Below are 14,406 nucleotides of genomic sequence, written 5' to 3' on the forward strand. Positions count from 1 at the left end.
TTCCAGTGTTGTTGTTGTTTTCCCCTAGATCTTAGCTTTCAAGCAGCTGCTCGAATTATGTCTACCCCTGTTTATGATGCCTTAAAGGTAATGAAAGACATTGCTCAGAACTTCCCAATAAGAGCCAGGTATGACACTTAAGCTTGTTTTTCAAGTACTGTTTCAATGTCTGCATTTGAATTTAGTGTTAGTAATACAGATTTATATTCAAGTCCTGCAGTCAGATATTCATGTTTTACAGCTTGCTAGATGAATTCCTGACAATTTCATTGAGTAGAAAGTAATTCCTGGGAGAGTTCATGATTACTCTTTTAAATGTGTCCTGTCTGATACAGGAGATGCCATGAAGGCATCCTAATCCTTCAGATACCTATGGTTGAATGCCTAGTCCTCCTGACTTTTACTGGTATGATAACTTCCCAGGTGGAAAATTCTGTTAAGAGATCTACTCACAGTAGGAAGAGGCAAAATTCTGTTAATTAATTTTTTTAGGGGATTCACCCACATTACTTCTAATCACAACATTGCTGACAAGATTGGGCCCTGGCTACTGTATGTTAATGTTCTTGCTGGGGAAGATCTGTCTCCCATAACAGATTACTTAATAAAGGATCAAGATCAATTTTAAATAAATTAATAACATTTTCCTCTGTACTAATATTAACAGTTGCTCTTCCTGTATGCCAACTGTATTGTAATTGAGAAATACTTTTCTTCATATTTATAAGTCCTTCGTGTAATCCTAAAAGCAGTGTTTGCTTGGATTACTGAATGATGCTAAATAGGGTTCTTAACACAGTGTGTTTTCACATTTTACAACTCTTAATTATCACAGTGCTTCATTGTCATGTCTGATTAGAGAGAAAATCTACACTGTAATGGCAGAACTACCTTTGTCTCATCTTATTTCAAGGAAGAAAAATAGCTTTTTAAATGGCTGAAACATGATTATTATGAAAGAGTAAGGTACAAGTTTACACTTAGATTAGCATCAGAAAATGCAGCTTTCCATTAGAAGACAGTGGAAATACACATAATGTTGAACTGCAAGGCCTGTGATCTTTAAAGGACAAGAAAAAGTCAGTTTGAAGTACGGTAGATGACATTTAAATAACTGATTTTAAAAGTCATTAAACTCCTACATCCCACTCTTTAAGGTCTCTTCCTACCTTAACCATTCTATAATTTGATGTTGAGTTTATCAACATAAAAATCAGAGCTTTTTTTTCCCTTAAAGTTGTTTTTTTTTTTTTACTTCAGGACTGTCTAAAACTATTTCTGTGCAGTCAGAATAGTAGTTACAGTAGTACTGTCACACATAGAATTTCCACCGTGCTATGGAGTCCTTCAGTTAAGTAGCTGATTTGCTCATTGGCTAAGTAAATTCTCAGTAATAATTCTCATCAATTACAGAAACTTTTTTTCATGATAGAAGTTCTGTATTTTTCCTCAGTTATGTCTGTTGCTGGTAGAAGGCCCCCTGAAGCGGTGGGCTACTTAGTCAGCTTTTGAGATTTCTAACTTATTTTTTTTCCCTACTGTTCCAAATTCAAGTTTGCATCAGATACTTCTGTCTTTGTATTTAGTTTCTTTAAATTTTTTTTAAATTTCATCAGCAATGTTTTTTTTTCAACAGAAATGTTTCATTTCTTGCTTTCTGTTATACAATTTTTATTTCACAACTACTGAACAAGAAAAGAATATAGTATAAGACATTTACTCAGTATTGAATACACTTAGCAAGTTCTTTATGTGCATAGAAAGTAGCTAGCAGTTTGATTATAAAAACCTTGTGAGAAAGAGTTTAGATTAGTTGAACAGTAGTAAGCAGGTTACTAAACCCATACTCCAATGACTGTTGATAATAATGTATTTGAACCATGTTGACTTTTTTTAGTGCTGTATTGATACCACAGTTTGAGTTACACCTTTCTCATTTTGAGAAAGTCTAAGGAAAGCTCACCAAGGATGGGTTGGTGTAAATAGAGCTCCTTTTTTGATCCTCTATTGCCCTTTCATCACATGGTCCAGAAAGGATTCATAGTGGCAAAAACAGTAAGGTAGAATATTTAGAAGGAATGAGTAGAAAAAGAAATATTTAGCTGTGATGAATTGTGTAAAATTTATAAACAAAGCTTGGGAATCATATTGTTTGCACTTAACAAGTAGTCTCTTTGATCATCTGGAAAGCTTGAATATTTGCTAAAGTAAACTGATTTTATGTCTTCTGACATATTGTGAAAAATGTGGAGTTGATTGTTGTAGATCAGTTTTTCTTCTATGGGAAGGCGAGGATTTGTATTATTTAATAACCATTTTATTATCCATAAGTATTGAAGTTGGCTTAGTAGGATCATTCTTGGATTGTTTAGGTAGCTTTCAAGTTTAAGATGCTCCAGTTTTTCTTAATGCTCCATACAGATTTGCTAAAACATGTACAATCATGTTTTGAAAAAAATATTTATGTAGGCAGCTAGAATATTTATTGTGGCTTTTATTGGGAGAATCGGACACAGGTTAATAGGTCTAGGGTTTCTTAAAACATGGAGAAATTAACTTGCCTCTGGGAATATTTTGAAATAGCCTAGTAATTATAACCTCACATGCGATACATTGTGGCAGAGAAAGTTAAAATAGTCTTCCTCAACATTCTCAAAAGGTAAAAAGGACAAATCAGTGGATTATCTTCTAAAGACAGAATGATGAAGGAAACTAAAATTTTAACTGTGAATACTTAACATTTTCAAGGATCTCTATCTGTAACTCGGTTTTCTAATCTCAGCTGATTTTCAAGTGGCCATTCTTTGCATATTGTCCTTGCCTTTGGCCAAAAAAACAAGTTGTATCCTGGGCTGCCTGTGCTGTGATATCTAGTAGTGTAGAGTTAGTAACATCAACTTAACATATACAAATACAGTATTTGTTTGGGTGATAATTGAAATGATTGAACAACTTTTTAATAATATACACTATTTTCCAGAAAAGAAAAATTAGATTAAAGATTGAGAGTATTAAAAATATGCTGATAATATTACAACAACAAAACCTAGCAAAAAACCTTACTAGAGTAAGAACAAAGTATATGTTTTGAAAATATTTGACACTGCATTACTCTTCCTTTTCAGTCTTAATTAAAGCATTATTCAATTACAGTGCATTGTATATGATATTAAAACAAACATTTCGCATTGTTTAATACATTTTTTTTAGATAAAGTGGTTGAGTTATACCAATCTTTTCTTTTCACAGATCACTGACCAGAGTGCCTGTAGACAACAAGATGCGAAATGAAATAGAAGAAAATCAAAAGGTTTGGTTTTATTTCTTCAAGTGGACATTTGACTATCGTATTGCTGCTTTTGGAGATCTTTCTTAGTGTAGCAACTTTCACATGGTTTTTATCAGAGAAAAAGAGCAGATTGCTCTAAATATCTTTTTGCTAAATACATGACATTGAAATAATTCAGTTTTTTCATTTTCTGCTGTTGTTCCTACTTTTTCCTTTCCCTCTTTTGATTTTACAGAATTAGACAAGTTGAGTGTTAAAATTAAACATTAGCCATCATGCTTTTAGGACTGGTCACATGAAATGACCTGTCCTTAATCTTGATCTTCAGAACATCTATTTTCCTATGGTGTTAAGACTGACCAACATCTGTAGTGAAAGGGATTAATTTTTACTTATGGCACTCCTGCACTTCTGCGATATTTCCATATATCATTTTGCTTTGTATCCATTCAGGCCTTTTCCTCTTGCCTTGACAAGACTACTATCTCCAGGGGAATGCCCTTCCAGTTTCTTCCACCTTCCAAAATAGTGAAAATGGACAATGTCTCTGTTGTATTGATGCTGCCTTCTCATAAACAGCTTGTTATCTCCATTGTAGCAAAAATGTCACATGAATGTTAGAGTTCTCCACCATGCAGAACCAATATAAGGCTTTCCAGACTTCAGTATTTCCTGACCAAGTAGTGACAGGCTCAAGTGTTATGTGCTGTAAACAGGCAAACAATTGTGTAGGGCTTTTTTTTTCTATTGGTGATTGTGTGTAGGACTGGTGTATTGAGAATACATTTCACATATCCCAGCAGTTCACCTTCTTGAGCCTTTCAGCTTCCTTGTGTGCAGAGTGCATCTTCTTGGGTTTTCAGGGACATCTTAGAGTGGCCTCAACGATATGCAGGCATCTTGTTTCTTGCACTGAGGAAAGGCCCTGCAGTTTTTGCTCAAGGGGCAGGAGATCAGTATTTGCACCCTGCTTCATTGCTTTCTGTATACAGTTGGGATACACATTTTCCTGTATCTCTTTGTTGTTAGGGTTATAGTCAGGATAAACCAGAACAAAGTCTTGATTATCATAGTTTGTCTAGAGTATGAGTGTTGGTATCAGGACTTGCCTTGTTTCTTGATGAAGTCTTTACAATGTCTCTCAAATTGCAGCTCTGTTAACACAAAAATAAAAACCAACTGCTTAATCAAAAACATCTCTTCTACCCCAAAATGGAAAAAAACCCCAAACCTACCAAAAAAGGTATATCGGGAATTAAAACAGCTATTACTAAATATAAGCATTAGGAAAAGTAACTAAGATTTGGTTTGAAATGAAGATGTCTGTATTTAGGCAGTTCTGTATGGTATCTAAATCCTTGTTATGATCAGGAAGATGTGGTCAATGGGCATCAAAACAATTTGACTCATTCAGTGGTTGCTTTGTGAACCATGATAGCGTTGCCTAAACCTGAATTTCTGATGTTGTTTGAGCCACCACAGGCTATCCAAAATCTGGCTGTGTTCTGTCAGAACACAGGACTGGCAGATGTGTCCACTGGGACAGCCATTTCCTTCTGCCTGACCTCTACTTTCCAGTTCAAGATGCCTTATCTTGACACCAGTGACACTGGGAATGTATGCAGTTGGCTGGCTGGATCACTCCTAGGATTCCATTACTGTATTAAATAAATAAACTCTAAGAGGATCTTAGGGAAACTTCCTGAACTCTGCTGCTAGAGCACAATAAATTGGCATATGCATTCTTGCACTGCATTACATCCATCTAGCAGCAGGAGATGTATGATCTCATGCTGTGTGTAACTGGATGATTCCCTCTCAAGATAATGAAAGTTGAATAGGAAATGCAATGAGAGGAAATAGAAGTATTAAAAGTTGAAAGATATGTGATGATTTAGGTGTAATGAATTGATGCCTAACTAAGAAATAGGCAAAGAACTGCTACAGATAAAAGAAAAAATAAAATCTCATTAAACACTACTTTCAGCTTCCAGTGCAATAGTTTCCTAACAGTTTAGCAAGAAAATACTATATAAGCATTATCAGTGTTAAATTCTAGTCTTAGATGCCCAAATAATCCTTCCATCAGAGTTGTTTTGATAAAGGGATGCTCTTCTGAACAATCAAATCTCCAGCATCAAAATTGTATGATGAGTCTTGGCTCTGATTCAGCTCAAGTTCTTTTACTACTGCAGTATTGAAGGATTTGAAAAACTTTTAGATTTCCATTTTAGTACCCAGTAGCTGATAACTTTTTTCGTTGTTCTTGCATTCATTTTGTTAGTATTAGGACTTTTATGACCTTCATCAGCTAATTGCATTCTTTCTAAGTATCTATGTTTACATGAGTATCTGGGCACATAGGAATTGACCAGTAAGCTTTCAGTAGTACTTATCCTAAATGTTGATTTCAGTGCTTCAGGGAGGAGGCCTCTTCTAGCTGATCTCACAAGATGTGTGTGAGAGCCCTGAAGGATGCTGATAAGATTTCTTGAGACTGTATTTCTCTTTATATCTACTGTTTGCTCCTCGAGTCCAGTGGCATTAAGGGAGATTTTTCTGTGGTCACAGTACTTTAACTGCAATCTCAAGCTGGATTTGCCAGCTGCAGAAAAATACCAGGTATACCTTGGACTTACAGTGCTTCTCTGCCTGGTGCAGAGTAGTCTCGTCACTGTGTTTAATTATGTCCCATCTCCTTGTTTTGCTTGTGTCTGAGGATCAAACTCAGTGTAGGTAAAACAATCAAATTTCACCTGCTGCAAGGGCACTTGGCATTGTCAGGCATCTTTGAATTGTGGCTACTTAGAAGAGATGTGTAAAGTGAGACCTTGGGAGGGCATGTAATTCTGTGTGAAGCTGTGGTAGGAAAATATAAATGTCAGACACCAGCTGCTACTTCTAGTTTGTGTTTTAATGGTTGCGTGAGGTTTAACAAAGATAAATACAAAGCCCCGTGCTGGGGCCAGAGTAATTCAAAGCAGCAGTTAGTTGTAAAGAAGACAGAAGACCTTATTGGGTACCAAGTTTTGGGACCCACAGAAAACTCCACATTTCTGTAATTTATAGGCATATATGACTGAGAATAAAGTGAATTTTATTAATTAAGAAAGTTATTAAAATACCTTGTTTACCGTATCTGACCACAGGAAACTTACTGCCATACATTTATTCTCCTCACTGATACCAAATTTTTGTGTCTACTAAAATTTTTGTGAAAGAGAATAACTAGCTACATTCTTCAAAAATTCTCCTTTTTTTGGCATGAGGTGGGATGCAGCCCCCTTCCAAATCCACAATATCCTTTACATTATGTCTGAGATTGAATATATGCATTTAGATACTTTATAACAAGCATCAGTAATTACATTACATCCTTTGTAAATATACATACAAAAAAGCACTGCAAAGGTCAGGTTACATTATTAGAATAAATTAAATTTACAAATTCAAAAGCTGTTTTTCAAGGTCAAGGACAGGTTTTGGGCTTTCATAATGATATCTGTGTTTGGCTCAGGCTCATCACAGCTGCATTTTTCCTTCTTGGTGAGTTCTGATTTTTATCTGCTGTTACTATATGTTTCCATTCTGCTTTGGGTTGTGGAAATGGAGCTTCAGGTAAACTGTTGTCTCATTCATGAGGGGTTGCACTAAATGACACAAACCAGTTAGCTTTGGGTTTACTTACACGTCACTGACTGAAAGTCACTATTTAAAGAAATAATATCACTTTCAATGTTTCCCTTATTTTCTCTCATTTGTTCAGAGACTGGCTTATGAGGGAGTAACATATGCAGCCTAAGTTGCTTGCTCTTACTGTGCTTTTGTTCCAAGAGCAAAATTTTCTGTTCACACTTATTTTGTTCAGCAAGTGGGAGCTAAATGGGGAAAAAAGATCTTTCTCAGCTTGCTTTTTCCCCCTCCCCTCATATTTTTCGTGCTTTCCATTCCTCTGGGAATTAAGACAGATCTGGAAATCTGACTGCTCCTCAAGGGGTGAGTTGGAACAAATTACTGTTGTTGCTTGTGTTACTTATCTTGCTACAGCCACCATAGGTTAAATAGTGTGATGTCTCACAGCTCTCTGAAATACAATAAAGCATACTTCCTAAATACTTTCTTCCTCTTGTATTTGTTTACTGTGGAATTTTTTTTCCACATATGCTATGCTATCCCTTTTTGGTCTATGTTTTTTCTAAGGTCCTTTTGTTAGATGGGATTATATGTTTCTTGTCTGTCTGTCCTAATTCCCCATAACAATTGCAACTACATGTTTTTTTTGGAACTGTGAAAGAAGTTAAGGTCTTGAGAAAGCTGAAGGACACATACAAAGTCTCCCTTTCTTGAATTGATATGTAGGAGTAATTTTTCAAACACAAGCCATATTTCTGTATCTGTGTGTATTTTCACTTTCTGTTGGCAGACACTGAGAAAATGTCTTTCCTCTAACTTGTACAGGTAGGGAAGCTGTAGCTTGTTTAGGGAAGGAGTTACCACCTATTTTATGTGTTGTTAGTACATTGAAAGTGTGTTAAATAACACTTGTAAAAGTCAATAATTTTGCCAACAACACTCAGCTAAAAAAATAAATTAGATGGAAGAGATTTAATGTGTCTGTTTTTCAGAATTACTTAAAGTTTCATGTATATATATGTATATAAATATGAATATACACACACTTATAAATGTGTGTTAGTGTTGACGTATACCTAAATAAGTTAGCAGTACTTTTTACTTTTTAGCATATTCATGAAACACTTGGAATCCAACCTGGAGAAGCACGTTTGTTTCTAAATGGCCTTCATATTGACCTGGATTTTCATGATCCTTTTAGGTAAGATGGTGTATTTTGTTCGAAGATAACAACAATTGCTAATAATACTGGGAAAGCTGTGCTCACAGTGATAGGTAATCTCAACTTTTGCATTTTGGGGACCAGAAGGAGCTCCAGTAGAACAAATACTGGTTTTACAATGGTTTTCCTTTGAATATGAACATTGTGTAAGTGGTTGAAAACAACATTTTTTTTTCTTGGAATATGTTTTCTAATTTGCTTAAATTTTTATGAGTCTCCATGTAAGACTTAATTTGGAAGTGGAAGGAATCCAACACATATATAGGGGAATCCAACATATAAAAAGGTGGGAAAAGCACTTTATAAAAAGTAACTTGAGTGCTTTCACGTCCATATTTCTTAAAAAATTACAATTTGCTGGCATGAAGTTGAGATGCACAATACTTTGGGTTATTTTCTGCATGCTTGTGAGTCTGGCCACCTCTTTGTAAGAAGTTCTGTTAAAGCAGAACTAAAACACTTTTTAGTGTAAGAAATCTTTTTCCAGTTTGTGTAATCATAGTAGAATTACTTTGAATGTGACTCACCCCTTTTATGTAAGCACTCATAAACTGTAAATGTTTTCCCTTGCATTCTCCTTTATGTTGTCAACAGCAAGACAGATCTGACTAATACAAAATTGTCTTTGGTGGCCTGCAGACTGTCAGTAAATCTATTGATGCTAAGGCTGAGGTTTTTTTGATGTTCCTACAGTTTCTCAGAGTCTACAACTTTTTATTTTCTATCTTTTAACTCAACATTTCTTCTGTCCTCCCAGAAAATTCTTAAACTTCCTTGCATTTAGCATTTATACTTGCGATTTTTGTTTAATTTTTTTCCTCAGCTGGAGTTTTAAGATGGAGTCACTTGCATCTTTTTTGGTAATGATGCAAATACTGATAGCACTTTTTAGTCCTACTGCTAGATTTACTTTCAATATATTTTAGAGGAAACCTTTCAGAATAGTGAAAACTCAAAGCAAAATAAAAGTAAACCCATTTGTAAAATCTTGCCTGCTGGGTTCTGCTGGTGAGTCCTTGGGTTGTTTCCATTGTCATATGAATTTTCAGATTGCAATAAATGCACCGGAATCCTGTTGGGTCTTCGGGAAAGTCTTCTTTTAGAGTTGTAGCCATGGGTTTTCCTCTATCCCATTTTTAGGGTTCTGCCATGATGCAGATTTATAACTTGTCTGTCTCTCCATCATTTGCTGCACTTGTAAAGCTTCCTCTTAGGTTACTCCTGCTTGGGTTTCTGTCTCAGCTGACATAATGCAACAGACAACCTTCCAGTATGCCATCCTGCCATGTTTTACTAAAGATGGATGAAATTCCTTCAAATAAAACAAATGTGAATGAAAAAAAAAAAGCATAATCTGTTGTCGTTATATTTTAAAATAAGTTGGAGACTAAGGTGTTAACTGATTTTATTTTAAATATTTGCAGAATACAAAAATAGTGTTTAGTACAAAAAATAATCCCCATGTTAATAATCTTCAAAACATTTTTTCTTTTTATGTCATGACAAAAGTTCTGTGTAGACATTATGCATTTTGTCTTCCTGAAAAAGTATTTTAGAGACTCTTAAATTGGATGGAAAAGTGATGCATGGCCTTCATGAACTTGGAATCAAAGAGGAGGTCCTGAGTAAATTTATGAGGTTGCATGTACATCCTACAGATGACAGTTACGCACTCGATATTCGCCACTCTTCGATAATAGTGAGTGAACAACTTACATTTTACATATCTTATAATGTATGAGATTTTCTTTTGTAGTGTAAGTGAAATACTAGGCATAAAACTTATCAATAAGCAGTTGAAAATACTTTGGAGGGTGCTATCTCTTAAAGGTATTTTAGGAGTAGTTTTGTCTACCCTATGCCTTATTAAAATTTTAAGATGTGGGTTGTTTACAAGAAATTATGAATGTATCTAAGAGTCCTTGCACTCTCACAGCTATAGAATTTTGACTTTACAGCAATGAATCTAGCTACATAATATCTGTGTTATGCAAGACTGCTGAATGTACTTTACAAGTATAAGAAGAGAATTGTCAAAAAATAGTGTTTTCAATTGTCCAATGACTTGTTTTCCCATCTTCAAAATTCACATAGTTTTCATTGCAAAGCTTATATACCAGTGGAAAAGACACTAAAATACTAATTTTGTTCACCTGAAAGAACCATATTTCACTCTTTTGTTTGCCAAGTGTATGCAGGCTTGCACAGAAAACAGCAGAAGAAAAAATTTCCCATACATTGATTAGTTGTTTTGATGTATCTAAAGTGCTGCTGCAGGTTATAAATAACTACTGTATTTATCTTACAAGATACACTGTGTTACGCATAACTGTGTGATAAATTATTAAGCCTTTATGTTGTGAAAGTAGCTTCCACACTTGAAAAAATCGTTTTATTCACATCCTGATACTGTGTACAGTCTTTTTTTTTCCTCTTCCATCTCTTATTAGTTTTACTATATACTGCAAATAAAAACATCAGATAGTTTGACAAGGAAAAAAAAGTGCATTAGAAGCTATTTTCTGTTCCTATTTCAAGAGAAGATAAAGATTTTTCTCTTTTCAAGCTTTCCATGTGTTTTAAAATGTTTTTGAAATGGCTGCTTTTCTTGTTTTAGTGGGTTAATAATATAGAACATGATCACAGCTATAGCACATGGCCTGCAAGCTATCAGGAACTGCTAAAACCTGCATTTCCTGGAGTTATACAGCAGATTAGACGCAATTTATATAATTTGGTAAGTGTTAAGAGCTTCATGTTTTTGCATAGTATGTGTGGACTGACAATATACATATACATGGACTGACAACTTATTGAAAAATACATGTTCTGTATTCATTGTTAAGTTAGATCAGAATTTCATGTTTTTCTGTGTGAGTCTGGTAATAGTAGTGAAAATCACTGTCTGGTGAGTCATATGTCATAATTAAGTCTGATTTCTGGAAGTGGACTTGGGCACAGTTTTGTCAGCAGCTTTTCCATTCCTTTCCATGCTTCATGTAGATAATTCACTGCTACCAATAAATATTCTTCATAGTACACTACTGAGAGAAGGAAAGGATAAATGGCCTTGTTTTAGAGATGGTGAATTAAGGTACAAAAAGATTATGTTATAAAGCATACTAATTATGAAAGTCTTGCAGCATAATTTTGCCTTTGCACCCAGCTTTCTGTGTCACTTAGTAAGATAAGAGAACAGCTACTGCCTGTTTAAATTGAAACTTAAATTACAAAAGGTAATTGTATGAATTGTGGAATGGTTTGGAACAGAAAGGACTTTTAAAGATCACCTAGTCCAACCCTTCTGCAATGGGCAGAGGCACCTTCAACTAGATCAGGTTGCTCAAAGCCCCATCCAGTCGGACCTTGAATGCTTCCAATCATGGGGCCTCCACAGCTTCCCTGAGCAACCTGTTTCCCTGTGACACCTGTGGTGTCTCAACACCTTAATTTCTTCATATTCAACCTAAATCTACCCTCTTTTGTTTTAAAACTCTCGTTCTGTCACGACTGTGTCACCACTACTGGTAAAAAGCCTCTCTCCATCTGTCTTGCAAGTCCCTTTTTAGTACTGAGAGGCTGCAATGCGGTCCCTTTGGAGCCTGCTCTTCTGCAGGCTAAAAAACCCCAAGTCTCTCAGCCTTTGCCTCATAGGAGTGGTGTTCCAGCCCTGTGCTAGTTTTTGTGGCCTTCCTCTGGACCCACTCCAACAGCTCCAAATCTTTCCAATACTGAGGACTCTAGAACAGGACACAGTACTCCAGGTGGGGTCTCACGAGAGCAGAGCAGAGGGGGAGAATCACCTCTCTTGACCTGCTGGCCACACTGCTTTTGATGCAGCCCAGGATGTGGTTGGCTTTCTGGGCTGCAAGCACACATTGCCAGCTCGTGTCCAGCTTTTTCTCCAACTTTTGGTCCACCAATACCCCCAAGTCCTCTGCAGGGTGGCTCACAGTCTCTTCCTCCCCCAGCTTGTACTGGTACTGGGTTTGCCACACCACTCAGCTTGGTGTCATCTCAAACTTGCATCTACAAACTTGGTCCCACTAATTGATGATGGCCTAATTGATGAAGATATGAAACAGCACTGGTCCCAGTATGGACCCTGAAGGGACACAGCTTGTCACTCATCTCCATCCTGACATTGAGCCATTGATCACTACCCTCTGGATGTGACCATTCAGACAATTCCTTATCCATCTAACAGTCCATCAAATCCATCTCTCTCTCTCTTTAGAGAGAAGGATTTTGTGGGGGATCATGTCAAAGGCCTTGCAGAAGTCCAGATAGAAGACATCTGTAGCTCTTCTCTTGTCCACTGATGTAGTCACTCCAATAGCCAGGAAGTTCAGTATGTAAAAAGACAACCAAAATACAAATGATATGTAATAAAAAATTACATGTTTATAATGAGGCATCAGATGCGTATTATATAAAGTAGATTGCATTATGTATTCAAAGTTAAGTGCTGGCAGAGATGTGTAACATCTACATTATAGAAATCTACAACATATCATTTAAGTATAATCTGAGTGGGAAGGAGTGTTTAAAATTTTGAAAATTATTCTGCTGTGTTTCAGCAGGGGAGTTGCTGTGTAAAACTGAATCAATAAAGTGCCAATGTCATAATTAAACCTGCAGAAGGATAATGTACCTGTGCAGACAGATTGCAGTTTTAGATTCTGTGCATGCTAGAAAGATCTCATTTTGCTCTTCAAGCTATAATAACTGCAAGGGATGCATACAAAGATGCATGAGATACACAGAATAAATACTGGCTGAATAATATGTTTTCTCTTCTTAGGTACTTTTTGTTGATCCCGTCCAAGAAGATACAGGTGATTATATGAAACTGGCAGAATTATTCTATCATCATAATATACCACTTAGGTAAGGAAAACTGAAAGTCCTGAAGAAAAGTCTTAAAAGAAGATTACTTTCCTTTTTTCTTCATCTTCTCTTCTTCTAGGCAAAGATGTGAATTCAAATGAAGTCCAATGCAACCATGTTCTAATAAGACCCATTGGTTACCTGCTTGTATTAAGCTTATTCCTGTATTAAGTACTCTTAAGTAGGTTGCAAGGGTTAACATACCTGAAGGTGTGGAAAATGAACTGCAAAAGTATGTTAAAAAATATGTTGCATTCTAAGCAAAATATTCTAAGTAAAACAAGATTTGAGGGCATTTTTTACTTAGTTCTTTCAATCCAGGATGTTTTACCTAATTTTGGTTTTATATTAGTACTTAAAGACCAAAGCAAGATTATCCTCATCAAGTTTTGAAATTCTAAAAAGTAGGTGTTGGAGTCTGAACTAGTCATTATTTGAGAGAGACACTTCTGAGTAGGAATCTCATTGATCTGAGATGCTTACTTGAAGAAAAAATAATTACTCTCAGAAGTGCCTGTTACTTCCACAGCTTAATAGTAGAAAAAGATGTTTGAGATCTGAGGTTCAGAAATATGAATTCCATGTTGAGTATTTAAAATCTTCCTGTGAAATCGCTTTTTGTTTCCTCAATAAATTAGAGCTTTTTCTCATTTTCCTGTGAAATTTTACTAATTCTGATCACTGTTTGTTTTTTGTTTACTTGGTGTTTTGTTTTTTTTTGTTTGCTTGTTTTGTTTGGTTTGGTTATTTTCTTGTCATTCATTGACAAAAAACATAGTGGAGGACAGGTACCAGTTATCTGTGTGGTTTTTCACTGTTGTCACTACCTGAGGGACAGTACTGCTTCAGTCTTTGAGGTGAATGTAGCCTGGAACCTAATTTTTGTATACATAGCAATGTAAGAGCAGCAAATCTGGGTGAATGTAGCCTGGAACCTAATTTTTGTATACATAGCAACGTAAGAGCAGCAAATCTGGGTCAGACTCCACGTCTATTTGGGTGAGTCTGTCTGCAGCAACCCACCCGGAGCTGCCCAGGTATAATGAAAAAAACAGAGCAACCAGGTGCTTTGAGTAATTTCCTGCCCTTCACATATTTGGAGATTAAATAATTCCAGACCCAGATGTAGTTTTTAAATATTTAGCAACGAGCAATGGGCTTCTCTTCCATAAACTTTTCTTTTTTCTCTTGAATTCATGTAATGCTTTAACACTCATCGTATCTTTTTCCAAGTGTTTTCAGAGCTGAACTATGTGGTGTATGAAAAACTGCTTTGTTTGTTTTGAGCAAGACTTCGAGTAGCTTTGTTTACTGTCTCTGTAGCTCTTATAATTGGGACAGAGACTAAGCAGTCTGTATCACTCTCTAGATG

The 14,406-nt window shown here is 35.8% G+C and overlaps 1 protein-coding gene across 1 annotated transcript in view; it reads left to right on the forward strand.

Annotated features, from left to right (window-relative positions):
- The window catches only part of UGGT2 (UDP-glucose glycoprotein glucosyltransferase 2), a 78,945-nt gene that overhangs the window by 19,196 nt on the left and 45,343 nt on the right, over positions 1-14,406 (forward strand). The window contains exons 8-13 of the mRNA XM_010006352.1: positions 29-128; positions 3,250-3,310; positions 8,032-8,123; positions 9,693-9,843; positions 10,762-10,881; positions 12,949-13,034. Coding sequence (XP_010004654.1) covers positions 29-128; positions 3,250-3,310; positions 8,032-8,123; positions 9,693-9,843; positions 10,762-10,881; positions 12,949-13,034 — 610 coding nt within the window. The remainder of the gene's footprint in view (positions 1-28; positions 129-3,249; positions 3,311-8,031; positions 8,124-9,692; positions 9,844-10,761; positions 10,882-12,948; positions 13,035-14,406) is intronic.

Source organism: Chaetura pelagica, unplaced genomic scaffold (genome assembly GCF_000747805.2).
Source record: "Chaetura pelagica isolate M959 unplaced genomic scaffold, ChaPel_1.0 scaffold29, whole genome shotgun sequence".
In the NCBI taxonomy this organism is placed as follows: domain Eukaryota; kingdom Metazoa; phylum Chordata; class Aves; order Apodiformes; family Apodidae; genus Chaetura; species Chaetura pelagica.